Raw genomic sequence first — 27949 nt, 5'->3', positions numbered from 1 at the left:
AAAATCAGTTTCAAAAAATAGGGGTGCCAACTTCAAATTTTTTTACACATCGAGTTCTAATAGTTTTGAGCAGAGTTTTAAGGTTCTTTTAAATAGTTATATAGTTCCTGATTATTTTTTGAAAGAGTTTTGCAATTTTTATAGAGATAAAAAAACATACTTTTAATATCGAAGATACGTTTATTTATCTAAAAATTGCAGAACTCTTTCAAAAAATAATCAGGAACTATATAACTATTTAAAAGAACCTTAAAACTCTGCTCAAAACTATTGGAACTCGATGTGTAAAAAAATGTAAAGTTGGCACCCCTATTTTTTGAAACTGATTTTCGTGATCGTAATGACCGGAACTATTTCTAAAAATTATCAAGAACTCTTCCTATGGTTCTATAACTCAGAACTCTTAACAGAACTATGATAGCATAACATATAGGGGTGCCAACTTCACACACCCAATAATTGAGACGCGTTTCGCCGATAAAAATCGCACGTGAATGATCGGTTAATGTTTTAAAGGAGAGATTCTGCGTATTAAAAGAACGAAATTCGATCTATATTTTCCGCAAATTAAGAATATGCATATATATTTTTCAATAAGATAATTAAACGTTCTTGATTAATGTTTCGTAAAAAGTATACCATTTGAAATAAGAAGAATAAATTTTAATTTATTAGGCAAAAAATTAAAATTATCCATATTAAAAAAATTATATTTTTATGACTATACACATATAAATGTGTATAAATAATATTTAAAGATGCGATGCTGAACTATCTCATTTACAATGAGATTGTTGTATATTATTAAAAAAAAAAAATAATTTTGGTGGAAAAAATAAATAGAACAAAAATGTAAAAAAAAAAATTTGTTTTTCAAAGTCGCACCTTTTGATGCAGTTTTACTATTCGTGCGTAGGCACATTAAAAAGGTGCCCCGAAATGAATACACCACAACGCATTAATTTAGTTCGTCGTTTAGATTCGACAAAAGTACACGGAAAGTCGTTATCCATAATCTGGATCGGCCATTCCAGCCAGTAGTACACTTCCCCGCGTCAGACAATCCAAGAAAGAGGATCATTTCGTAGCAATTATTCCCCTGCGGATCTCTCCGACGAATTTAGTAGGGGAGTCTCTTTTTTTTGCACAGTGCTACCTCGCAAACAGGGAATTGTCTATAGTCACGCGAAGTCAGACGCGAAATCGTAGGATATCACGAGATACTTCGGTTTATGTCTCGAAAGTGCACGGGAAATCTTTCGCGATGGCAATGACTCGTCGTGGTAGCAAGTGCCGTTTTACTCATCCACCGAAAGTCTTTCTCCATCAGCGTCATAAGCGAGTTATACCTACAGTTATGCTCCAAATTGAGAAGAATTATATTTTAAACTTGTTTTTTAAGAGAGAATACTTCGGAACGACTTTTAATATTTTTTCTATAGGAAGGAGATCAAACATTTCTAGCGAATTGAGCTTTGGGATGCGATTGACAGCGATATAGTCGGCGAAACTGCGCCCGACGTTAGTTTAATAGGCATCTCAATTGCAGTTTACTAGTTTCCGCGGTATAGAAGCGAGCAATGTTTATTTAGAACATTTTCTCGTCTGTCTCGAACTGGGCACTTGAATACGTAGCCGCTCGCATTTAAATGGATCACCGTATATCTAATATTTCACTGTCCGTAACATCGGTTCGGGCCGAGCGTGTTTTATGGTTTTCAGAAGTAATAGCTTTGATCGATCGTTCCTTCGCGACCCCCCAGCCCCCCTTTGCCCCCTCACGGCTGGTTTCTTCATCGAAGACGAAGCGGGATTGCCTTCGCATGTAGAAATTCTTCGTAATTGAAAAACTTGCCTGCAATTTAAGGGTCCTCCGCCAGGCGAGCATCTGGTGGGCCTGCGCCCGTTGCCTCGCCCTAAGTGCCGCTATGACCGACTTAGCTTCCTCCAATGACGTCACTTCCACCTCGTTACCGTCCTTCATCGACTCGCCTGACAAGTCACCGATTCGGCGGCCCTCGTCGACGGTGGCCAATATGCAGCTGTCCATCGACGTCTCGTCGAAGCTGCGAACAGAAAGTGGCGCGATGAATTATCCATCGTTCTACATCCGCTAAAACCTTCGGTAGCGAAATATGTCGAAACGCTTTCGAGCAAATTACCCGCGCGAACTCGAGAGAGCGGTCATCGCGGTTTGCAAAGTTATGAGTCATGACAAAAGAATTGTAAGAGTTCACTTTGTACTGGAAATTTCCGGTTAATTAACATTAATTAGAACTTGTTGGGATGAGTAGAAAGAGTCAAGTGAACTCTTACCGAATTCTACAACTATGTACAAAAAGACGTTCAAACAGATCTCTACATGTCTAATACTTATCTATTTTATCTGCTTATGTTAGGGGATTATTGATCATACATATGTATGATTTATTCTAATGATATTTAATCCGTTAAGTTTTATTTTTATTGTTTATTGTTTTTACTACATTTAAATTTCTTCTCTCTTATATAAAACTTGCATTTTAATATTAATAATGTATTTTGATATTATCTTTAGACGTAATTCTACAAGTATGTGGAGAAGATTATTCCACATGATTTCTTCTAACCAAAATCTAATCGAAGCAGGAACAGTTCTCAAAGCGAAAATCGCAAACGTTCAAACGCGAATACGATAACGTAAGAACTTTTCGATGCATCTTTTCTGGTCGATTACTCGTACAACGGGATCCCGTCGTAGTGAAACTCGTTTTCTGTCTTTTTCCAACGGGAAGTATGAATTAATGTTTGAAAACGAATCCGCGCGACCTAAGATATGTTTTGATATCCCTTGCGCACACGCTCTCCTTCATTTTCATCGACGTACACTGTAAAAAAATTTAGTAAATTTACACAAATAATAGGTGTAAAAATTACATGATTAGTCTTGTAAATATAAGAAATCATGTAATTTTACAGAAATTATATAATTCCACAAAATTATGTAGACTTGTCTTTTATTATGTAAATATATCTTCTTTTATATGGAAACTTACGCGAAATAATATAATATTTTAAAGATTTTATGTAATTATCTAAATTTTTGTAATATTACTCAATACAACAGTAATATTCTATATATCGTGTTTAATAATAATATGTTTAATAATATATTGTGTTTAATAATATGTTTAATAATACAATTATAAAAAATATTTTTACATTATCGTTTTATAATTTTACATATACATATTGTAAATTTATTTTTGCAATCAGAGCTTAATTACAAATGAAGAAATTAATTTTACTTGTATATACTGCAAATTTACAAACGCGGAAATTTACAACTATTATGTGGGTCTTAAAATTACCCACTATAATAGTTGTAATTGTACACAAAATTTTTTTACAGTGTACTAATGAATCATCCTGCTACAACTGGAAATGAAATTCGATAGGAGACATAATGCACGTGTCATGCATGTGTAGGTAAACCGATCCCAATATCGAGAAACGCGATCGGCAAATAAATCAGCGATCATGAGAACCGTGCAACTCGGTTTAATAAAACTTGACGATCTATGACGATCACGCTAAGATTGATTTGCGTGTGAAATAAAAATGTGCACCAACTATATATCTCTTTTATTTTTCTTCTTACATTATAATAAAACATAATATAAAAAATAATAAAAATAATATAAAAATATAATATAAAAAAATATATATTTATATAATAAAAAAATATATAAATATGCATATATATAATATATATTTTATTTATAATATTAGAATAATCCAAGCGCGCGCCATTCTTCGATTTTGAAATTAAAAAAATGACATTTAAAAAAAAATAATATAAAGTTTACTTAAACTCGATTCATATTTTTTTTACAGAAATCAGTTGATTAAAGCGTTAATTTACTAATTAAATTTTAAAATAAAAATGTTATAAAAATTAAAATAGTAATATGTTGTAAATAATATGTTATAATTTATAATATCTTATCCTCGATTAATATTTTTTGACAGAAATCAGCTGATAACTGTCAAAAATATTAATACAGTTTAAAATATTATAATATATTATTTAAAACATATATTATTATTTTAAAAATTAATTAGCAAATTAATTATATTCTAGCTTACATATTTATATATTGTGTATGTTATAATGCGAAATAATAAGATTATTCTAATATATGTATGTATTTTATTTGTTACAGATAGCATTGCGATACACAGTGCGATTCACGCGTCGTGTCGGGAGTGCCGTGTAAAGTGTCGCGCGTCGGAAGTGCCGTGTAAGTTGTCGGACAATCGTAATTATTCGTGTTTTCGCGAGTGCCGTGAGTGCTATACGAAGGAGTAATGACGGTCGACCAAGAGAGGAGGAGGAGGCCCGGGGAGGCATCGGGCGACAGTGGGGCAACTGTGAGGTATGCAATATGAAAACATTTTTTCTAAACTGCATTGTTTATGAGATATTCGACACACACATAGGTATATACATAATTTGAATATTTTGTTTTCAGATCAATGTGTGCTGTGTACTACTCCGTTATTATACGTATCGGTGAGTGAGAAATTGTTTATTTTATAACATTTCTATAGCGGTAATATGGAGGTATATATATAATATGTTGAAAATATTAAAATAGTAACATTTTAAATAATATGTTATATAATATCTTATTCGCGATTAATATTTTTTGACAAAAATCAGCTGGTAATTGTCAAAAATATTAATCGAATTTAAAATATTATAACATCCCTTTTTTTAAAAGGCATGTAAAGTCGATTCTCGCAAGTATTGTTGCATCTTTTCCGCGATGCTGATTGACTGTTTCGATTCGCATTGTGCGTTATATTCGTAGCATCAAGAGGCTGTCATCGCGAGGATTAGTAGTTTAACAGTTTGTTCAAAATAAAATAAAATAAAATAATATGTTTTAAATAATATGTTATAATACTTTATCCGCGATTAATATTTTTTGACAGAAATCAGCTGATAACTGTCAAAAATATTAATCGAGTTTAAAGTATTATAATATATTATTTAAAACTATAATATTATTATTTTATTAATATAACGCACAATGCGAATCTTGACAGTCAATGAGCATCGCGGAAAAGCGACAACAATAAACTTCGATATATGCGAGTATCGATTTTACATATCTTTTTTAGAAAAGGATTATATTTTATTTTATATATTTTATTATATAAATATAATATAAAACTATCGGATTATATTTTAATATAATATAAAAATATCGCATATGCACAAAGTATTTTATCTTGTGTCTAGAATAAATTTTCAGCTGATACAACAAAAATTTTACCGAACTGATATTCGAAAAAAATCGCGTTATATTTATATATATATATATTTTTAAATTGCTCTGTACAATCGTCGCCATATATATTTATATTATTCTTTCCTTTAACGCGAATGCTGACGATACATTTGCGCGAGTTTATCGCGACGGTCTAATCGGTCGGGTGAACCGTTCGTAAATAAAGAGTATCGAGCTGAAGCTTCGTACAGGGCGATAATATACCGGAGATGCACCTACGCAAAAAAATAGGGGTTTCTAAAAAAAAAAAAATTAAAGTCATCCTTCGACGGAGAGAAGTTTAGCGCAAAGTGGCTCTTGCGCGAATCCTATAAAAACCTGGTCTAAAATACTAGCCGGTGAGAGCCTGATATCGATTTCCACCTAGGAATTTACATCGTGCCGTATATCAAACGGATGTATACCTGCTACGGTACTCGCGGGTGAATAAAATCAGCCCGAATGCACGAATGCGGCTGGCTGTGTACCCGTCCTCGTTATCGCGTTCGCTGAAAACGTAAGCCCCTAGAGCCCCTCTGGCTTGGGTAAAAGCTACTCGGCTTTAAACTCGTAGAGAGACACGTGTCGTAATGTCGACAGTTACCTGCTTGCCTCATCGCTAGTAAACGAACCTTTTTTATGTCGAGAGAACCTTTGAAAGAGAGCCACTCGACAGTAAAGTTCTCTGCAATGAATATATAACCGAGAGTGATTCTCGATTGTACATGTGTATGTATATGTATATGAGTATGTATCGGAAATTTCTCCCTCATCGCGAATATCCTTCGAGAGAGTTTGATCTTAAAGTGATCTTGTAAGAAAATTTTTACAACCGCTCTTTCCACGATTTTATGGTTTTTAGATATATCACGAATATATATTTTAGTAAATATATTCGTGATATAATTCGTATAAAAAACACGATTAATATATGTATTTTATTGAAGTTCTTTAGCACATTTTCATAAAGTTAATTTGACATTTTTATTTTTTTTTGTATGTAAACGTGAATACATTTTTCGAAAAAAACTTTAGAGACGAATTGAAAGCAATTTTCTTCTCCCTCTGCCTCCCCACTTTAATGTAAAAAAAAATCTAAATACACGGTTGTAAAACGTTTCTCGGTTAACGACTTGTCTCTCAAACGTCGCTTCGCTTATAGTTTCGGCGAGATATTTAGCAAGATACATCAAACTAGTTTCAACCTCTAAGCCGGCATTATAACATACGTAAGAAAGTACACGTCTCTCATCGCGAGCTACTCTACGACACACCTGAAGCTTCGCAAACTCTCGAGTAGAGACAGTTGCGAGAGTTCCCTAGTTAAAGTCATCTCCCGTCGTCTCGCATTTATTCCGATCGAGCGGAGACAAATCCGGGGAAAAGGGCGGCCTGTTAACGTTCGCAAAATCTACATCATGAAATCAAAGACGAGAGAGAAAAAGAGAGAGAGAAAGAGAGCGAGAGACTTGAGTCATTTATAAATTGATGTGCGCGGTCTATATACTTAACGGCAGATATTTATGTAATGGAAAGTATTTTTCTGCTTTTCTCTTCCACCCCTTCCCCTTTCTTCCCGACTAATTAAGCCTAGATAAATTATGCATGAGTCGCGTCGGGTTGAGTCACGCCGCGTCGGCGGTGAATTTGACGTTCCTCCCGCCCTCCTCTCCTATCCCTTTGTAGGGTGATCGATCGCGAGGCACCCTACGTGAGAGCCAAAGATCGGAAATACCCCCCGTGGTTCGCATATATGATAGGGCACACGTTTCCGCCAGGTAAACCTCGAGAACGAAACCACCGCTGCAATATATGTATAAGATACGCTTTTGCATCGCGTTAATAATATTATTTAATATTAAATATTAATAATATTATATAAATAAAAATAATAAAATAGCAAAAAAGCACGCATATGGATGCGATATAGAAAGATGAAAGATGGTTTAGACAACCAAGTTTAGACAATCGCGAGTTCATCTTTACGGTTATTATATACTTGGAATGTGTACTTGATATACGAGAAATTAATTAACGTTTATTATAATTCGTATCACGTATATACATACGATGTTTATTAAAATGCATAGATTAATTATCAATTATTATTTGTTATCGCACATAAAAGTATATATTATTATTATTATTATTATTATTATTATTGCAAAATTTATTAACGGCGGAATTAATTTATTGTCGGATTTTATATACGCAACTGTTAATTATTACCGGTTGATCGAAAATTTATTTAATATGTGAGCGAATATTGTGCTCGAAAAGGTACATATACGAATATATCACATTTTGCACTACCTATTCGTTTGTTGATTCTAGATTGCGTCCGGCTTTACCTTAGCCCTCAAGGGAACGTGATATGGTAATTCCGAGATAAATATCCGGAGGAAAGTTGTCAACCTATTATTGCGGTTCTCTACTAGTTGTCGGAACAATACAATTGCGCAATCGGAAATTTACACATATCGTGGAAATTTCGAAATTGTTATTACCAATCTCATTACTAAAAATTGTGGATGTATATGTTTTAACAAGAGTATCTGAATCTCTTTTATTTCCGATCACAGAGCGCGATACCATATCTTATCTGTTTTCCTCTTCTTAAGTTTTCTCATTATTACAATAAACAATTATGAGAAAAATTCTCCCTCTTTATGAGAAATCCCAATTAAGGAATTTCCGCAGAAACAAGACATTCATCGTCAGTTTCGTCGATCAGTTAATTTTCGAGATAGCTTCAATTATTTCACAATAATACGCATTTAGAAAATAGAATCGAAGCACATTTTTTTTTACACGATTAAACGGAGCAAGCTCACCCTGGAACACGGTTTAACGCGACAATGTTCTTGTCTTTGATGTATCTACAATTACCGTTGAACATGATACGTTGTTTTGCACATCCCCGGGGGAATTAAACAGAGTTAATCCGTTGTCTGGAGCAGGTTTCGTGATACGCGCGCTGCCCTAAGGGGTCCAAACATCTGAGGTAGGTTCTGGTAAATATTCCGCATACGGTATTTCGCACATGTCACGTATACATATACAAAGGGTTATGTGCTGACGCATATACACGTATATACCTACACACACACGTCCGATTGCGGCCAGGTGGATATCGCGCGCGCGAATCCGCACGCATGGCGCGTCGTCCCATGGCGACATGGTGTACACGCAGACACGCCGCAGAAATACCGGGCTCTCCGGGAGCACGGATAATATGCTCAATAGGAATTATAGTCAGATGGAGGGCGTCAAACGCGAGGGAGACAGAACGTCGTGGAATCACGCGCATAGACCGCTTAAGTCGTTGTCGGATTGACGCTCGGACAGACAAGCTCGAAGATCGATAAGAATCGATTCCGTATATGTAATGTTTCGTCCAATAAGTGTGCTATTTTTCAACCGAATTAATCTTTCAATATCGATCGTTCGCATTTATATCGGAAAATTATTTATAGAGAAAAAAATGCAATGAAAATTAAATCATTGAGAAAAGATGAATGTCGAGGGACAGATATTTATAATATTTTATATTTGACTAATTTACTTTTTCATTCTTCACTCTCAATTCCGATGATTACATAAAGCACGATTTTATTTCATGTTGCTTTTTATAATTTTATAAATCGAGGAACAGATGTACTACGTTATTTACACTGATATATATATGTGTTGAGTGTAAATAGCGGATTGTGTCAGATTAACTCTAATTCTCTAACAGATGCAGGTGTTCGAAGAGACCGCTATCTTTGGTTATTACTATGTTAAAGCTATAACGGGTGCCTTCGATAACGTTATGTAATTCAATCGGATGACTTGTCTACATTAAATTTCGACTAGAATAGATAAACTACTAATTAAAGAAACATATGATAATAATATGCATTAGTACACAATTAAAGTGATAGTATAGTAATTATATATATTTTTTAATAATTTATATTCGTACATTTTTGTAAATATTTTTCCCCGTAAAACGGAGCAAAGAAAACTTTCGGAAAACTTGATGTTGTAATGGCCGCTGGCCAAGTAATGAGCTTAAATGCGAGGATTAGTACATTAATTAAGTTATATTGCACTCAAGTAATACCGACTCATCTCCCGTAATACCTTTCTCGGGTTTGTAGGATTCTCTAGTGATTTATCTCCCTATCCTGGTAATCTCATTTAGATAGTTTTGTTCTTTAAAAGAAGAGACTCTCTGCGCTCGACAGCTATTAAATATCATCGAGATTTTGTGAATATTAGACCAGTATAACTCGAACTTTTATCGAAAATACGTGACATCTCAAATAGAATTTTCCTTCTCTCTGTAATATAAACTTTAGTGGATCTCGTATATTACATATATTTTTATTACAAACGTGAGTGCACAGTAAAATAATTTTACTGTGCTTCCAACAGGAATTTTGTTTATTGCAACGAGATATCTCTAATATAAAATATAATACGTTGCAAGGATAGCAATTTTATCAAGTACATTTATGTGATTAAATAAATGTTCTATAGAAATGAACATGTAAAATTATACAAAATGCATGTCTCTGATTGAATATCCCTTTGCGTCTTTCGCGCAAGTATATTTCGTTCGAGTGAAAAACTATCCCCGAGAGGACACGGATCGATGATTTTTCAATCACAAATTACCGAAGGAAGTCGATTATCGTGATTCGAAGATAACACGCACATATCTTGTGCGTGATGAGCAATTGTATGGAAATGCAATTGCTTTGAAGAATAGAAAGACGATTTATAAGAATTGATTCCAACAGGAAAAACATTAGTCTGTAATACATTGTATATTAGATTAATATTGAAATTAATACCATATAAAGCTGATTTATCTTACTGATTTATTTACATAAAATATTATGTTTTAATCGGAAAAACAAATTTTGATTAGATTAACGATTCTTAAATTATTAAAATAAACACGTAGAGATATATTTGCAAAATTAAGACGATAATTTAGTCATATCTAGCATAACAACGTAACAGGACTTTACACATAGCAAGAGTTTAGAGTGCAGTTATCAGCGATGTGAGACAGGGTTTTAAGCGGAAGACCGGAAAATTTGAGCGCGCCAACTGATGTGCGCGCTCTTAATAAATTTGCATAATAATTCAACACGTTAGCGATGCCGCGGAGTAATACGCCTCAGACCTGTAATTCATATTCGCGATCAGGGAAATTGAATTTGCGCGGGGAACGCAGAAAGTTTTTGACAAAGAGACCTTCGTGAATTGCCACGATTCATAACCGGGGCTATCTGCCGATAACCGTAGCCGACGACGTTACACAGCCGAGCACGAGGTAAAATTTATTAGAATGACAGGTGGTGGCGAAGAGATGGGGCGAAGATGGCGTGCACCGAAACGCTGCACGTAGCGTTAGGGCGCTGTCTCAGCCGTAAAACTTTTATCGTTTATTCCTTAGCTAAGCAGGTGCAGTTTACATGCGACGCGCAGGTGGACATTGCGTTTTATATATATACATATATAAAAATATATAGCGCGTTCTTAAAAGTACCTACGTGAGTTGATCTTCTAATCCGAATTCTTTAAACAACACACAGCTAGATATCGCGAAATTAAGTCTCGGAAACGCAAACAGATAAAAGATATTTCGATCTTCAAAGTTGCTTTTATAAGATTTTAGGTTTTCGAATTAGTAAACTTCAAAAACTTGAAATTTTGAACGTGAAGAGATTAGAGAATCAATTTTTTTATAAATACATTACTATCAAAGATTTTTATATATGCAAAAAACTACCAAAACATCCTTTATTTATATACTATATGTATAAGATGTATATAGTTATATTAAAATCCATAATAAATTTTAAATGTAAAGTTGACTAATATCTCTATAAAATATACTTAAGAATATATAAGAAAATTAAAATGATCATTATTTTTATATTTCTATATTATTGTCCTGCTGACCGTTTCTTTACATTCAATTTAATGCATTTCTCGATTCTTTCCAAGTCCGAATTATCTCTGAATGATTTTATATCGTGCAAAAAAGTTCTAACCGTAATACACTCATCTCGCTCGTTTCTTTTTATAAAATAATCAAGAGTAAGTAACCAAAAGTTGTTAAAATCACAGTGGTAAGATAGCTTTCGGAAATGTTCCGCGGGAAAGGAAAATTCTTTCTCTCACCGTGGATATAGGATTAGAGCGTAATATCATTCGTTACGGGGGTCCTACAGAATGCATATATTCCGTTCTCGTTATAAAGCGAAAAATTTAAGTCGTAATAACACCAATAAATTACGCGGCTCCAACTTTCTGGCTGCATTACTGGGGCGAAAATGGACGACAGGAACATCAGCGAAGCGAAAAACCGTGACCTCTCGGTACATAAACCGCAATTTCTCAAGGATGAAATATAATTTCTACCGGGATATACCCTCGCACCTCCTTTCCTCTTCCTCTCTCTTTCTTCCCTCCTTCTATCACCTTGTATGTACATCGTGAAAATAAGCAGCTGTCGCTACGATATATGGCGGTCGCCACTTTCGGACTTGCTTAAAATTGGCGTAATTTCGACCGGGGCCCTTATCGCCCCCCGGAAATGATAGCATCTGCCGAATATACGCCCGAGCTTCGTAGAGAGAGATTTTATATACGATAGATATACGCCTATACGCGTGGTTGTGTTTGCAAGACACGTTGCGTACGATAGCTCTAGCTCGCAGGACAGGATGTAAATTTGTCTTCGCACAGAATTAGTCATACGCTAGCCATATGTGTCTCTCTCTGCCACCTGAATAGATTATTCTGCAATTTGCGGTTATACCGTCTCTAAGTAATTTGATTACGAAACTCATAATGTAAAAAGATATATACCTTGATGCGATATCGAGATATTCATTCTCATGCAGTTATTACAATACTGAAAGTAGCACATGTTACTTCTAAACAATTCCCTTTATGCAACGCACTTATTCTCTTGCTACACGGTCCTTTTTAAATAATACATTCAGCTTGCACATTCTTCTGTAGGCGACGCAAGCAGGTCATATACTATATATATATATATAAACCAGGGAAATATTGTGCTGAAATTAGTCGATTACAACAGACATTGAGGTAACAAAGAAACGCGAGACTTCAAACAAAGTGCCTTTAATATATGTAATGTGATTTCAAAGTGCATAAACAACGTTGCAATATACCAAGGAGGCAGCGTTGCTTCACAGATGTGATTAAATCATTAGTACCGCGTGGTTGCCAGTGAGAGTAAACACCAGCGAGTTTATCAAAGCAACTCATCGATATTGCTAGTAAATTGCGAGAACAAATATACATGCTAGTGAAAACCACGTAAGACACTTCTTAAAAATCAACATTTTAAAAGCTGATCGAAATAGAATGCCTTATAGAAGTTTAAAAGAATAAATAAAACGAAAAAAATTGTCTGAAAATTAAATTAATTCGTTGAAATCTCGAAAAAAACTATATACATATATATAATAAATAATAATTTTAAAAATTGTTTCGCTAAAAAGAGTATTTCTGTAGAAAGATATGTTCTTTGTGGACACTGTGTATGAGACATCAGACGAAAGGTTCAACTTTCAGCGACTGATGCGTCTCGTAAGATTAAAGGATAGAAATCCGGTAACGGATAAACCTCATAAAGGGTAGAAATATAAAGTCGCACTGCTGCACGGCGGACCGAAGTGCATTTTAGCTTTAATAGACCTGCCCGCCGGAAACGACAAGTACGGTGTCCACATACACTGTTGTCTAGCTGTGCAGACGATGTCTGTGAACCGTAAAGGTGCATTCGCACTATGTTCTAATCTAGGATGGAAACGCTCGCTGTTCGGTTCAGCCGTGAAATTAACGATTGCGTGCTCTTCTCGATTATGCATGCATAAATTGGAGACTGCTATGTTTGAAACGTTACAGAAGCTGCAAAGTATTTCAAAAAATCAAGAAGTTTGCAAATCTTACTTATATTCTAATTACATTTCTTTAAATTCATCTTGCTTCCTCTAATTATGTCTTATTATTATTTTTTTTAATCGCGTGATATAAATATCTAATAATAAAAATGTCATGTCAATATTGTGATAAAATATCATGTATAAATAACATATAAATATCAAAAATTCAATCTATAGATACTGTTTAATTCAGCTATTGAGTTAACGATCGATGCTCTCTTCGTTATGCATAAATCGCGGAGGAGGAAACGAGGCTGCTATGTTTGGAATATTATAGAAGCTATAAAATATCTAGAAAGAAAGCTCTCCGGGGAAATCAGGGAAAAGATCAAAAAATTTGCAACTCTTTCCTATATAGCAACTCTGATAACAAATTCATCTTGCTCTCTTTCTATCATCAGTCCTCTCTCCTAATCGCGTGCTATAAATATCAAAGATTGAAGATTTTCGTTATTATAGATGTCGAAGAATATATATTCTATGCCACTTTGACATTTCTATAATAGCCGGATATAAATTCTACGAAATTCAACTCTGTGTAGTCTCTCTCTCAATTTCCGATAGAAATGCATGCTTTAAACACGATGATTACCACTAATGATTACCGGGTCGTCGTTATACGAGAAAGGAGAAGAGCGGCCACCGCGACGGCCTGACTTATCACGCGTGGCGACCGGGGGCTCATATCCGGTTCCTGTGCCGTGTCTATGCGTTGCTTATTCACCTGCGTCACCTGAAACGTCAAGTACGGGTTTCGCGCCCTCCGAGCCCTCCCGACCGTTAAATGAGCGGGCAAACAATCGACTCGGCTCTGCCCGCTTGCCCTACCCCGCAACCCTTTCGCAAATACCGGGCGGTCAAACAGTACATGGACCTGCTTCGTACCTGCCGCGAAACAATGGAACCAATGTGTGATTGGCATTTTTTCGCCGCTCGTTTGTTCATTGTTATGCATACGTTGCGACGTTAAAAGAGAACAAAATACATTGTGTTGTATGATCGTTTTCGAGTATTCCTTTAACTTTGCAAATTGAGTGCATTTACTCGCTATGAGGCAAAATGACGAATCGTATTTTGGGAAACAAAATTGTTCATTTATTTAATAAGATATAAAGTTCAGCTATTTCGTGTCTTACTGGTACTTTACAGTTCTGTTAAAACATTTTAGTTTCTATTAAAATATATATTGTAAGTATTCTACGAAAATTTATATTTATATAAATTCTCATATACTTATAATAACTTGATAGAGAATTTTCGATAGAAATTAAAAAATTTTTTCTATATATATACAGGGTGTCCGGTAATAGTCGCATCAACCGTCGTGTGCAGATTCCTGGGATCATTTGGAGACGATTTTTCCTCAGCGAAAATGTCGAGGGAGGTCATTATTTTTTGCATGTTTTCAATTTTTGCCATCATGTATCTTTGTAACTAAGCCTTAAATTAAAATTCTATTAAAGTAAACTCTACCTAAAATTAACTGAAGAATGTGAATTTATTATTCTTTTATTTCCACAAGGCTTAGTTTGCGAAAAACCCTTTATTTTCAATCGCTTATAACTCGAAAATTATTGGTGTCTCGACATTTTTGCTGAGGAAAAATCGTCTCCAAATGATCCCAGGAATCTGCACACGACGGTTGATGCGACTATTACCGGACACCCTGTATATATATATAATATACATATATGTATTTATGTATATAATAATTTTCATTAATTTATTATAATCATTTAAATATTGTAATTATCATGTCTGCTGAAAATAAACTGATAGTATAGACGCAGCACGTTAGTTTATTCCGCTAGAGAGAGGATCATTTTTCAGAAAATAATGACAATTGATTCGCCGGAATTCGCGAACGAATCAACGAGATGATGGTACTAGGAAGAATGATAATTCGCGAAACAATACCAGAACAAACTGTTAAACAAATCCCGTGATCTTATTTGAGGTGACCGCATGACAATCCTCGCTACGGCCAATTTTCATTACGATGCGTAATACATTTCGGCTTATCATTTGGATTGTATTCGAGTCTCGGCCAATTATTGTTCCGCTTGTGTACCATCAAACAGAAATCAATAACACCTTGTCGTCACATCCACCTCCGTTGTACACATACATATATATCTTCCTGTGTAGACTTAGTCGACGAGATGATGATCGCGAATAAACGCGATGTCGCGTTATATTATTTCCGCGATAGCTGGATATTATTTATAAAAGAAAAAAAGTAAATTATTAAGATATCAGTATATTAATTATTTGATTTCTGTAAACATCGCACGCAATTTTTGTCTCGCTTCGTTATTCTTGGTCAATCGCATCGCTCGCGATATACTCAATTAATTGAAAACGAACGTTTGTCAATTTATACGAGAGGGATCCAATATTATCGACTTCATCAATTAACGCGTTATGATAGATGATACTTTCCGCGCATCGCCGATCGATTGTACCATACCGTCGCGATGATCGCCCTTAACAGTTTACTAAATTAATTTGTCTAATTAATCGCCCGGCGCGTATGCAAGCTCGTCGTAATTAGTGGGGCTCGCGAATTGCCGGCCGCAAGCGCTAGGGTTCTGTCGAGATAATTTACCGAGTCATTTCGACGGCTCGTAGCGCGTTTAATATAGACCGATGCCTGATTGCGAGCGGCATATTAACGGATTATTACGCAGAACGCGATAAAGGTGCGGCCTAACGCGCAAATTACTCGTTCGCGTGTCGCCGCTCGGTTCTCGTTGGGGTTCACCGCGCTCTGGAGTAAAAAAAAAAATACAAAAAAATAAAAACCGACGCGTACATGTTGTGAGGAATTAATTGTATGCGAAGACACACACAGACACGCGAATGAATTGGCTTGTTTAAATAAAACCTCGGTAAATTTCTCGTCGTACCGAGATTTAATCTCCCACCGAATCGGTAATTAAGATAGGATCCGAGGCTTCGTATTTATGAAAGCTTCTTTCGTGCACGAAATGAGGTTTTATTTAAAAATAGAGATAGTCAATCTGCGAGAGACAGAAAATTAAAACGTCTTATATGGAGTTTTTTTTTTGTAAATTATGAAAAAAAAGAAAAAAGATATCTTAATTAACTGGTTAACGTTTATTTATTTTCGAAAATACACATACACTATTTGCCGGAGTGCTTACATAGAAAAAGGAGGAGTGCTTGCAGTTTCGAACAAACAAACAAACAAACAAACAACAGGTAACAACACAAGTGCTACGTAGTCTTCAACTATGTTCTTTCCCTCTTCCATATAATGGCAACACCTGGTTCTTTAGATCCTTTAGCCGTAATCGCCTTATCTCGTGCCACCGACAATATCCCCTACAACTGCTTCCAACAGCAAGAAGAGTTAACTAACCAAGAGAGTTAGTGTAACAAGTTGAGGGAGAACACGTGACCATTGTACGATCATTAGTATTAGAGTACTGTTCTCTATCGTTGATTTAATCAGTGTTTAATTAGTGGCTCCAGAGATACGTAATTATACCAAATATAATTATTTTTAGTCTACAGGTAGAATTAAACTCGTAAATAATTTTGAAATATACGACGACAGATTTAAATAACAGAATTAAAAGGAAACCAACTACTTTGATATCGAATATAGATGAACGATAAGATTGGTATTTGAATCGATACAAGTACATTCTATAAATAGAATGTTTAATTTACAGGAAAAAAGCTATCCTCTTTAAACATGTAACGCATTTTATATAAGTTTGTTTTATAAATTAATTTCTCCCAAAATATATACAATCAAGGCTTGAAATGGAAATTTTTTGCGATAAAAAAAATCAACATGCAGAATAGGTAAACGTACGTACTATTTTTTCGTACCGTGGTTTGCGAGGAGAAAATGAAACTCGCCGCTCAAAACAAGCCGGAAAATCATAAGGGTGCGCCGTTCGCGTGTTACCACAAAAATTAAGCACCGTCCGTAACAATATCCACCGCGGGTCTCTCTCTCGCGGCGCATTGTCGTTTGTTCGCGAGCGCGAAACGTACGCGAAAACGATCGGCCGGCCGAGCTGGACCAAAGCTTTGCAATTATCGGTGTCCTTTGTTGCTCGCAGACAAAGAAGAAATATCGCTTCGGGCGAAACGCGCGCGGCAACGCGAAATTATGATGCTCGCTTTCAGCGATTGGCGAATTAACACAGCGGGAGGAAACATATCGTCCGCGTACCTACCTACCCTTCTGAAAAAAAAAAAAAGAGCGAATGGCTCTCCGCGTTTTTATTGAGCCGAGCGCTCGTAAGTTCTGCAGAGAGGATCTCCTCTCCTCTCGTCTCGTCGATGATATCGTTCGACGATTGCAAAAAAAAAAAATATTGCAGCTCTCAACCGTTTGACACATTCGGCCATATATACATCCCGGAAATAGATATCCCTTCTGCCACAGGCAGCAATATTCATTGTGCTGTCTGATAAATGTTATTAATAACACCGGAAATGCGCGCGTTTCGCACAGATTTGTCTTTGATAGAATTTATCGCGCTCGTTTTATATATATATTATTTCTTATCGTTTCTGCGATGAATAGGATTTCAGATTAAAACCTTTCTTATCGAAAAAATTTTCTATCACATTTATAATTTCATTCATATATAGTATCTTCAATATATAATTCATATATTGTATGTTCTAATTAACAAAAAAAAAACTATTATTCTTGCTCAATTGTCAAATTTTCTCCATACTGTTCTAATTTGAGAATCAATTTTTGAATCTACTCAAACCCTTCAGATCTCGTTACATTGTGTGATTACAATGTAACATTAAATGTTCACGGCAAATATAAGCTACATTTATAAAATCTTTCATCAATTTGAGATCAATGTTTTCTTTCTGTAATAGAAACGTCAAGCTCTTAATTATTTATAATCAATAAAAAATAATAAGTAAGTTAATTGTTCTCAATCTTTAGGGCGCGCAAGCAGATAAACAATTTTATTCCTTATTTAATTTCAAATATAAATGTTTTACCTCAGAAATTAAATTATATGTCTTGTCAGAATATCTAATGTTGAAAATGAAAGATATATGAAGAAATAAAGATATGATAATTTTTTAATCACATTTTTTCGTAGAGGAAAAAATCTATTTCAAGTTGCTGACAAAGATTCCATACAAAGAATACATTCTATAATCATACATACACACACATTCTTAAATTGAAGATATGTATTGAAGATATGTACTAGAGAGAGCTTTACCTTCTTCTGCACTTGCGTTAGTGGCCAGACAGTGCGGCCTCGACATGATTTGTCGCACCCTGCGCGAACGAAAAAGCAGATTGACGCCTCGTCGCGTTACAATTCTCCCCCTCCTTCTTCCCTCCGTCGACATGCCTATATCCGCCGGGCATCGCACGACAGATAAAACATCATTTATTATCAGAGCGCGTCGACCTCGACCTCCCGACGCCCTTCTCGAGGAGGAGCGAATAAAGCAGCCGCGCGCCAGAAGAGTTTTCGGACGAAGAGAGTGCATCATGTGCGAATATTCTCGTCTCGTCTCTCCTTCCTACGACGAGGACGATCAACGCGCGCGATTCTGACGGGGGAGGGGAAGTAGAAAAAGGATAAAATTTGCCGCAGAAGGGAGGATTTCCTCAGAGAGACTTACGCGTCCGCGCGTGACAGTGTGTGCGCGAAGAATATTACACACAATCGCGAGGACAGATTCACAGTGACGGATTTACGCACTCTGCTCTCGCGAACTTTAATGACTTCCTCTTCCGGTGATCGCTCGAATTTACTCGCGACATACGAAGCGAAAGTTAAATTTTGCTCGACGAAGCGCAAGACTCGTCCTCCAAAATATTATGTAACGTATGTGCATATTAAATTTCTCAATTTATAATATATATATGTATATATAATATTATATATAATATTATTATTATATAATATATTATTATGTTATAATATATACATATATAATATATATAATATATAATATAATAATAATTTATAATGTATATATGTATAGATCTTTGCTAAAATAAATTCTCCAAAGTATCGCATATTGAGCAAATATATAAATTTATTTTCGAAATAAATCTATTTTATTTTTAATCGCGTTTTCGAATTCATTCCCGGTTTCTTTCCATTATATCTTTCATTTCATATCACGATCGAAAAAAAACGATATCTTATTTTAATCGGTCGTACACGTTTCACGATTCTAAGCCTAAATCCATCACTGAGCACCGGCGGTTAATGCAATCGCCGCCACAGAAATGAAAAGCAAAGAGACAGGAAATGAAGCGGGGAACGGATGAAAGGTCGGATAACGATAATTAAACATCGAGAGATTTCCGTGCCAAGTGCCGCTCGCTTTTACGGTCGTCAATCGATGACTCGCGTCGTCGATCGCGCGCGAATGAACGAGGCAGACCCGACATTTGCGACGATGATCCACGGCCTAGTGCCAATTAAATCCCTTTTGTACGGCCGTTTTCTCATTCCCGGAACCCGGAGTTTTTTCTCTTCATTTCTCTTCGCATACGATTTGTGCGCTCCCCTTGAATCGCGCGCGTCAATGTTCGTCGATGGGAGAGAGTTCAGCGTAATGCACTCTCTTTTAACCTTCCGATGCACTCTCGGTGGTTAAGATTATCCTATCATTTTTAAAATTCCGACTCGCTGGGTTAAAATTTAATTATTAGATTAAATTATGCTATATGTAACTTTTAAATACAAAGTGTAGAAAATTATGCAACGGAGGATTATATTATCCTTATAATTATATTAAAGGATGTTAAGATTGAAGCGATTTGATCATTCAAGGAAAGCGCAGCCAGGAATTATATTATCAAATTATATTATAAAGATTTTAAGTTGCTAATGTAATAATTTTATCTTTTAATTCAAGTACCATATTTTTGTGGATATATATATATATATATATATATATATATATATATATATATATGCGTGTGCAAGATATTTCAAACTTCTCGAAAATGATTAATTAGAGTTCTTAGAGTTCTTTCGTATGGATACTTTACTTGTTTTTATAAACAATTTTAAAAACAAATTTTTATTAAAGCTTATTTGAAATTAAGTAAAAATATTTTATTCTTTGTCTAAATAAATTTTAACAAAACTTTGATTTAAGAAATTGTGTGTTACAAGGATATATTTAATATCGAATATTCTAAATCAAATTTTCGATAAAGAGATATCGCGAATGAAAATAAAGTAGAAATTTGAAAGAAACTCTAAATATGCATATTTGTTCTCATTCTTTATCCACGCGTGTCAGAGTAATAATGTGCAAAGTTACGGAGTATGGAGAGCCACGTTAATTAAGTGCAAATGCGCCTTGCGTCTCCTCTCTCCCTGGCTACGCCCACCATTGATCCCGCGAAAAAAAAAACTTCTTTAAACAGCAATAGACTCTGCAATATTCATGAGCCTTCGAACGATATACGAGTATTGCAGAAATCACAAAAAAAAAAAAAAATTCTTAAAATATCTTCCTGTTTAAAGAGCCCTCTCTTCCTCCTTTTGTGTACAAGTTCGCGACAAGTTCGATCCCGTAAATTAGAACCGCCAACATCCGGTCCTTCTTAAGCGTTAATTTCGTCCCGGAATTTCGTCAGTTCCGTTCCAAGTGCGATTCTAATACGGTCTGAACAAGAAGAGAAGAGGCCGGACCGGACCCCTCGAATCTCCATTTGCGAATCGCCCGCTAACTCTTTGACGACCGACGGAAGCGCAACGGAGGTTTCTTTTTCTTTCTTTTTTTTTTCTTATTTTCTCAACTCACAAACGGTAGGGCTAATGACCGCGAGGCTTCTTACGCGCGCTGAGGTTCTCCTCGGTGAAGGAGATGAATAGTCAATTCGGCAATAAATCAGCCCACCGTCGCTCGTAAGTTCCCATTTACACTTTCCTTTGTTGCGCGCCCGCGTGTTACAAAACAGGCGTGGCGTGAGATGCATATTCGCGTTTTATCCACCGCGGAACGTATACGTTATTGTACGTTATTGTATTTTGCATACCGGGCCAACGTTTAATTAGCGGCTAACAAAGCGGAATTAAAAAAAAAATAATAGTCAAGACGTAAAAATTTTAATTTTCTCCCCCGTGATATTTTCCTTCTCGTCGAGAAATAAAATTGAAATGAAAATATCGAGAGAAAGAGAGAGGCAAATATATAATCCCTTTATTAAATTTTCTCAGAAAAAGCAAGAGAAAGAGAGAGATATTCATTTTATCTGATAAAATTTCTGTCAAAGTTTCACTCTGCTATTTCTAAGATATTTTTATATCTCGATTCTCTTTGCTTCGCTACAATATTTTATCAATAAAGTATACGTGTATTTTATGACGGATCTACTTATGTTTTATAGAAAGTTTTTATACTTTTCTGTAAAACATAAAAGAAGATACAGTAATGGTATATAAAACTTATTAATTATATTTACTATTTTTTATGTATATTATATCTACGGTGACACACAGAAAGAAAAAAAGAAAATGTTGTTTAATTATTTGTTATAACGCTGTTCAGAAAATTAGTTAAGAAATTAACATTGCATTATCCCGTCGATCGTCAAAAGTTAATTCAATGATACAGCCATATAGCTGTGCCAAATTATGGACATTGAAAGTCCATTACCAGTCGATAACATCCATTACATTTAGGTATGTGGATATCTTTCGAAAATGTGACACGTAGTGCAAATTCTCTTTTTCTCCAATGCGATTTACATTTTGCATTCCTAGCAATGAAATTATGATTAATGACATTGCAGCTGTCGAGATGCAACGAGAGGAGTGAATGAAAAAAACATCATTAAATTGTAGTTAGATCTTTTTTAGAATTATTTCCTGCTAATAAATAATAATTCTTATTTTCATAATTTTTAAATTTTAATTTTTATAATCTCGAGACACATTCTTGACATAGAACTTCAAAACCATAAAAATGATAAACTTGATAAAGATTAATGTCAAACAGAAACAGAAAATATTAGTTTACAAAATTTAAAAAAAAAATCACGCAACAATTCATTCATCATAAGCCAGACACTTTCTCTCTCTATTACTACTACTACTCCTCTCCCTGTTATTTTGGATAATAAATTTCTCAACTAAGAACATCTTTCTCCACCACAGTTATCAAATACACAATCAATTTGTACTGCGTGTTACATTTTCAAACAATTATTTCATTTTATTAGCGTTAGAGAGTTATTATAATTCGAATACTAATCTATCAAAAGTGTACTCATCTGCTCTGCATCCTGCGGCGATGCTTTCTACTCCTGCTCGACGTTTCCGAAATTTTTCGTCATGGAAAGAGCATCTCGAAGGTACGCAGAAATAATTCATGAATGTATCGATCAAAAGCACTTTTGTCCCGTTTGCAACATTCATGGTATTATCGATCGCTGTCTTCATAATGCATGTTTTATGAGAATAGTCTGTAACAGTCTTTTAAGAATCTCGTGCATTCTTGTCCTTATTCAATAGCTATAATTTGCATAAGAAATTGATTGAAATAATAGAGGAGATGATTATTAGATTATAAATTAGATTATCGATCTCAGCGATGTTTGCGATTTAAATTTACATTATTGACAACCATGATTAGCGTATCAATTTTCTGCAATATTTTCTTTGCATCAAGTATTTATTATGGATCCTTTTTTTTACGAGTCTTTTTTTAGTATTTTTAAAAATTTTATTTATAAAACACACGTCAGTATATTTATGACACGTTAATATGAATAGATTCAAGCCGTGCTACAAACTCCCGTAACCAGATAGAAAAATTCGCGAGCAATACCGGAAGAATTTATTCTTTTCTCCACTATCTCTCACGTCTCTACGCGCACGTGATATCTCTAGGGAAAGCATGACGCGGGGAAAAATGCGTACGCAAAAGTCTGCTAGCAAATCTTTCCGAAGGTGAAAGGAAAACTTTGTAATTCCAAATGTTACGACATCAAGTTGAAAAAAAAACTACTTTTGCAAGTATTTTCAAACGAGAATCTATCATTTGTTGAGAATTTCATGCGGCAATTAATATTTCGTCATTAAAATGTATTTACAGATTATTCTGTGATGTTGCAAATAAAAATAACTAATAAAGAGCATTTCGCATACAGTCGATATTTTCTCGATTCAAAAAATAGATAGGCTCAGTTTACAAGTAATATAAAAAAAATTCAATTTGACGATTGATTTTAACGAAATTTTCGAAATTGCACTTACGAGGTACCGATAAGCGACTCGAATAATTCGCGATGCATATATACACACACGGTACAAATTTGACAACGCAAGACAAACTACGCGACGAAGAACGCGGGAGAGTGAGAGAGAAGATCGATACGTAATAACTCGCGAGCGTAGACGCAAACGCGCCCGTTTGCACGGACGCGCAAAATGCAACTGCGAGCGGAATTCGCGCGGACCGCAGTAGTGGCATGCACATGCTTCTGCGAGTCGAGCACGTGCCATCGGTGAACACGGGATACGTGTGTGTGCGCGCCCTCGCGCAATCGCAACCAGACGCAGCAGAGATGGGCTCGAACCCTCCGCGCAAGCAAGTTTCGAAACATATTGCATTTCGAACCGAATGGAACCAGTCGCAAATTGCATTTGCAAAATCGTTACTTTAGAGTGCGAGGACCAATTTGGAAAAATAGCTTAAATGTAGGAGACTTAATAACGTCGTTTTCTCCCGTCAAGCTATACATACTTGAAAAGTCAGATGCGGATGAATAAATCGAGAAATGCCGGGCGATATGAAAATTTATTTTCTCATTCTAAGTGACTCGAATAATTTTTTACACACAATTTTGTGAAGTTAATAAATTTTAATCGACTTAATCCCATTGCTACCGAAGAAGAGAAAGAGTGCTTTACTTGCGCGTATGTATATATATAATGCACGATCTCTGGCAACCAATGAAATCAGAACGGAAAAGAAAGAGAATTCGCGGCCATACCGCGTCCGGAATAGATGATTCGTATCTCCGGACAATAACGAGCAGTACATTTTACAACTTTGCATATGCGGCCCATCCAACAAATTATCACGTATCGTCGAGCGCTCCCAAATGTTAATGGCGCGACGTACAGCAGATTAATCTAAAGCATCTCCTTCGATTTTATGCGCTGCATAAATGTATCTTACGCAAATTGTCACGCGAATAAACGTAGCAAATTAAATAAATATTCGTTGACAAAAATGTAAACCAATAACCGCAGATTTTAATTGATATCTAGATAGGTATTTCGAAACAAAATTAAGTGTCTTCTCTTTTCTCTGTTAAAAAAAATCTCTGAAAAAAATCAGCCGAAATATCGATATATAAAGTAATCATAATTATATTATAATGTACAAAAACAAGAAAGTTTTAGCGTCAATCTTAATAAGGAAAGACAAATGTTGTGATAACTTCAAAGTCAATTTTCTTAATTAAAAAATTCGTCGCAAATTTTAAAAATGCAATTAAATAATACGATTTCTGTTGCTCCGAAATTTTTCTTTGGAGATTTGTCAACAAATCTAATCATTAAATTCAGAATCATTCTGAAAGTCATTCCGAGCATTCCATGCTGTTATCTTGTTATTCGCCCACGTATCACACACATGTAAAGTCATTTATATTCTCGAGAATTAAACCCGCCTGATGGAAATTCATCTTGATCCCCTCGATTACGCAATCTCGACGAGTTTCTCGGCGATTTTCAGAGTATTCCGATAATTAATCTCTGTTGTGACCGCGAGCAGTCGGGCCATTTCTATATCGTCCGCAAAAACAATATTTCACCATCTCCTTCTCTTTCTCTCGTCTCACGTCGTCGCGCACAATCATGGTTGTTTTCCCGTTTTCGTTCGCGAAATATCGCGTAAAAAGCACGGCAAACTGTCATAAGTGCAGAGAGCGATTAATATTGCTGGACGAGCGATTGTATACGAGTGCATAAAAGCGCGATTCAATTGCGCGTCGCCGAAAAATCGCCGACCAGTATCCATGTATCACCCGCAAGAGATGCGCGCGCGAGAGCTCGAGAAGATGTATGGGATTTTTACTTCCGGTAACATCCAGCGAATGCGCAGCGACGCGTTATAAACGTTGTTATACGTGTATGTCCACGCGTATCAGTTCGAACAAGATTGCGCTCTTCCGAGGGAAAGAAAGGAAGAATAAACTACAAATCCAGAGATTTTCCTCCGTTAGACATTTCCACCGAGAAGAATCACCAATTTCCACAGAGTATTTCCACAGATATTCCTGCAATACCTTTCCTACCAGGGAAAAGTTACCTGGGTACATTCGTTGTTCTTATTACAAGCTACATGTATACAGGGTTACAAGCTACATGTATACGAATCGCTCGCTCGGACGTCTCTTCCTTCAGTTGTACCGAGTAATTCAAAATTAACGCGCATTCTATTTATAGAACTTGGAGATGTAGTCTCTATACAGTGTCCGTTAATAATCGTCGCTGTCTCTCGTAGAGCGGCTTAAACCGAGTAGAAAAGTCCTCTGCGTTTTGCGATTTTCACAATAATTAATAAAAAAATTAATTAAAAAAGATTGACCAATTCGCGTATAAGTGGCGAGAAGTGATCCCAAAGTTATGCGGTTGCTCCTCTTAACTCTTCGCATTGGCCAATCTATTTTAATTAATTTCTTATTAATTAGTGCGAAGATCGCAAAGCGGTAGAGGACTTTCTTCCTCAGTTTAACCCGCTTTATTTGAGAGATGCGGCCAATTATTAGCGGACACTGTATAGAGACTACATCTCCAAGTTCTATAAATAGAATGCGCGTTAATTTTGAATTACTCGGTACAACTGAAGGAAGAGACGTCCGAGCGAGCGATTCGTCTTACAAAAAACTGTTGTTCTCGTTTCGCAAAAAGGTTTATATCTCGGTATATATAAGCGTTGCAGCTCAGGCTTGATAAAAAGATACCATATCCCAAGCAACACACCGGATGTATGTAGACGGAATAGTTGGGCGATGTTCGCTCGAGAGATGAGAAGTTTAGCGCGTTTTTATTCGGGACGGTAAAACGCGAATGTGCGGCTAGTTTCCGCGCGTTTTTTCGGTTACGTCACCGCAAATGGTCGCGTATACCTATATACAATGTTTGTGCGGCAAAATGCAGCCGACAACACGCGCGCGCGAATGAGATATTATTGACGAATTAATTACGGATGCGCGCGTGTATGTATATATATATACAACACGCTGGACCCGGATATACACGTATATCCTCATCCGATACATCCGCGGATATTAAAAAATAACGATTTGTCGTTGGCAAAGCCGTGCGAGCGTTATAACTCGCGTAATTAGGACCGCGCGGTTTTTCATCGCAGATTGAATTCCCGGATTACGAGTAAAAAAATTGAATATTTTTTTTCAAAGGAAAAAAGCAAAATGAAGAGCGATGTCACGCAAATATACGAGCGTGATGTACAATATTTTTTTTTTCTTTTTCTTTTTATGAGAGTTGCGCGCTCGCTCGGAGCATTCGCGCTTTGAGCATTCATCTCGTTAGCACAAGAACGTAAAACCGCACTCCGGATAAGACAGTCGACATGCGGTGCAGGAAAGCTTGAAACGTTGGAAATAACGCGCTTCTCTCTCTCCCCGAGAGAGCGAGAGAAAGAAATAGGTTAAATACGTCAGTAAAACGTGCTCCTTTGTCGGTCGGAAATTCGAATCTGTAAAGCTTGTAAAAGCGGCTTGCGGTGAAACGATTTCGCGGAAGCTCACGTCGGAAAGAGGGAACAAAGGACAACGTTATACTTTCTCGCGACAATATAAACCGGCAATTATGATCATCTCTTCCTGTTATTCAATACGCTGTAACTCGCTTTTACGCGAATTAAAAATACCGATGCATTCGACAGGATCGCGTATGCAAGAACTTTCGATTGAATCTTTACACGATTAAAATTAAATTTTTATCACAATTTTTTTCTTTAAAATAAGATATAATTAATAATTCAGAAAATATCATTTATAAAAGTATACATCAAATGGAATCAAGTAACAATTTCAAAAAAGTTGTATAGAGAACTTTGAATAAGACATTGAGATATAATCAGCTGTGAGTCTTTCTTGTAAAAAAAAAACACAGAAAGAGAGGGAGATAAATGCTTAATAAATTATTATCATTAACTAATAAAGCTTTAACTGCATAAAATTTATGTAGACAATTTGCATAAAATGTAGTAATGTAGTGGAGCTCATACAACGTCTGACGGAATCATATGAAGATCGTGTGTAAGGAAAGAAAGATTTTTCTCCGTCATGCGTTATCAAGAGAGCTAACAAGGGATATGCAAATAAAGCATTTTCCGCGGCAACTCGGACTCCCGGAGTCGAGGAACGAGCGGGGCTCCGACATTGAATAATTTCGCGCACTTTTATGCAGAATATAACGCAACCCCCCTCCCTTAGAAATCTCGCGCTCGCACTCGGGGAATAATGAATCACGCGTGTGAAGAAACGGGCAAAAAGCCCGTGTATACTATATGCATCATCGTGATTACTACGACGAGCACGTGTCCAAACTTAAAAATTCTTCTTACATATACCGAGAAAAGGAAAGCGAGAGCGGCAGGATT

General features: G+C 35.8%; 1 protein-coding gene across 5 annotated transcripts in view; it reads right to left on the bottom strand.

Annotated features, from left to right (window-relative positions):
• Positions 1–27949, bottom strand: part of LOC145935772 (uncharacterized) — a 142313-nt gene that overhangs the window by 5231 nt on the left and 109133 nt on the right. For 2 of the 5 annotated variants that reach the window (XM_083037356.1, XM_083037357.1), the window contains exons 2-3: positions 18544–22818; positions 1856–2066 (exon numbers count right to left, since the gene is read on the bottom strand). In XM_083037356.1, coding sequence (XP_082893482.1) covers positions 1856–2050 — 195 coding nt within the window. In that variant the 5' untranslated portion in view covers positions 2051–2066; positions 18544–22818. Of the gene's footprint in view, positions 1–1855; positions 2067–18543; positions 22819–23562; positions 23732–27949 lie in introns of those variants that run through there. The other 3 variants (XM_083037355.1, XM_083037354.1, XM_083037358.1) reach the window with 2 other exon arrangements.

This window comes from Prenolepis imparis, unplaced genomic scaffold (assembly GCF_030444845.1).
Source record: "Prenolepis imparis isolate NDT839.2.m4 unplaced genomic scaffold, iyPreImpa1.0 SCAF_5, whole genome shotgun sequence".
Classification (NCBI taxonomy): Eukaryota; Metazoa; Arthropoda; class Insecta; order Hymenoptera; family Formicidae; genus Prenolepis; species Prenolepis imparis.
The sequence above is the reverse complement of the archived record's forward strand: the minus strand, read 5'-3'. Positions and strand labels throughout refer to the sequence as shown.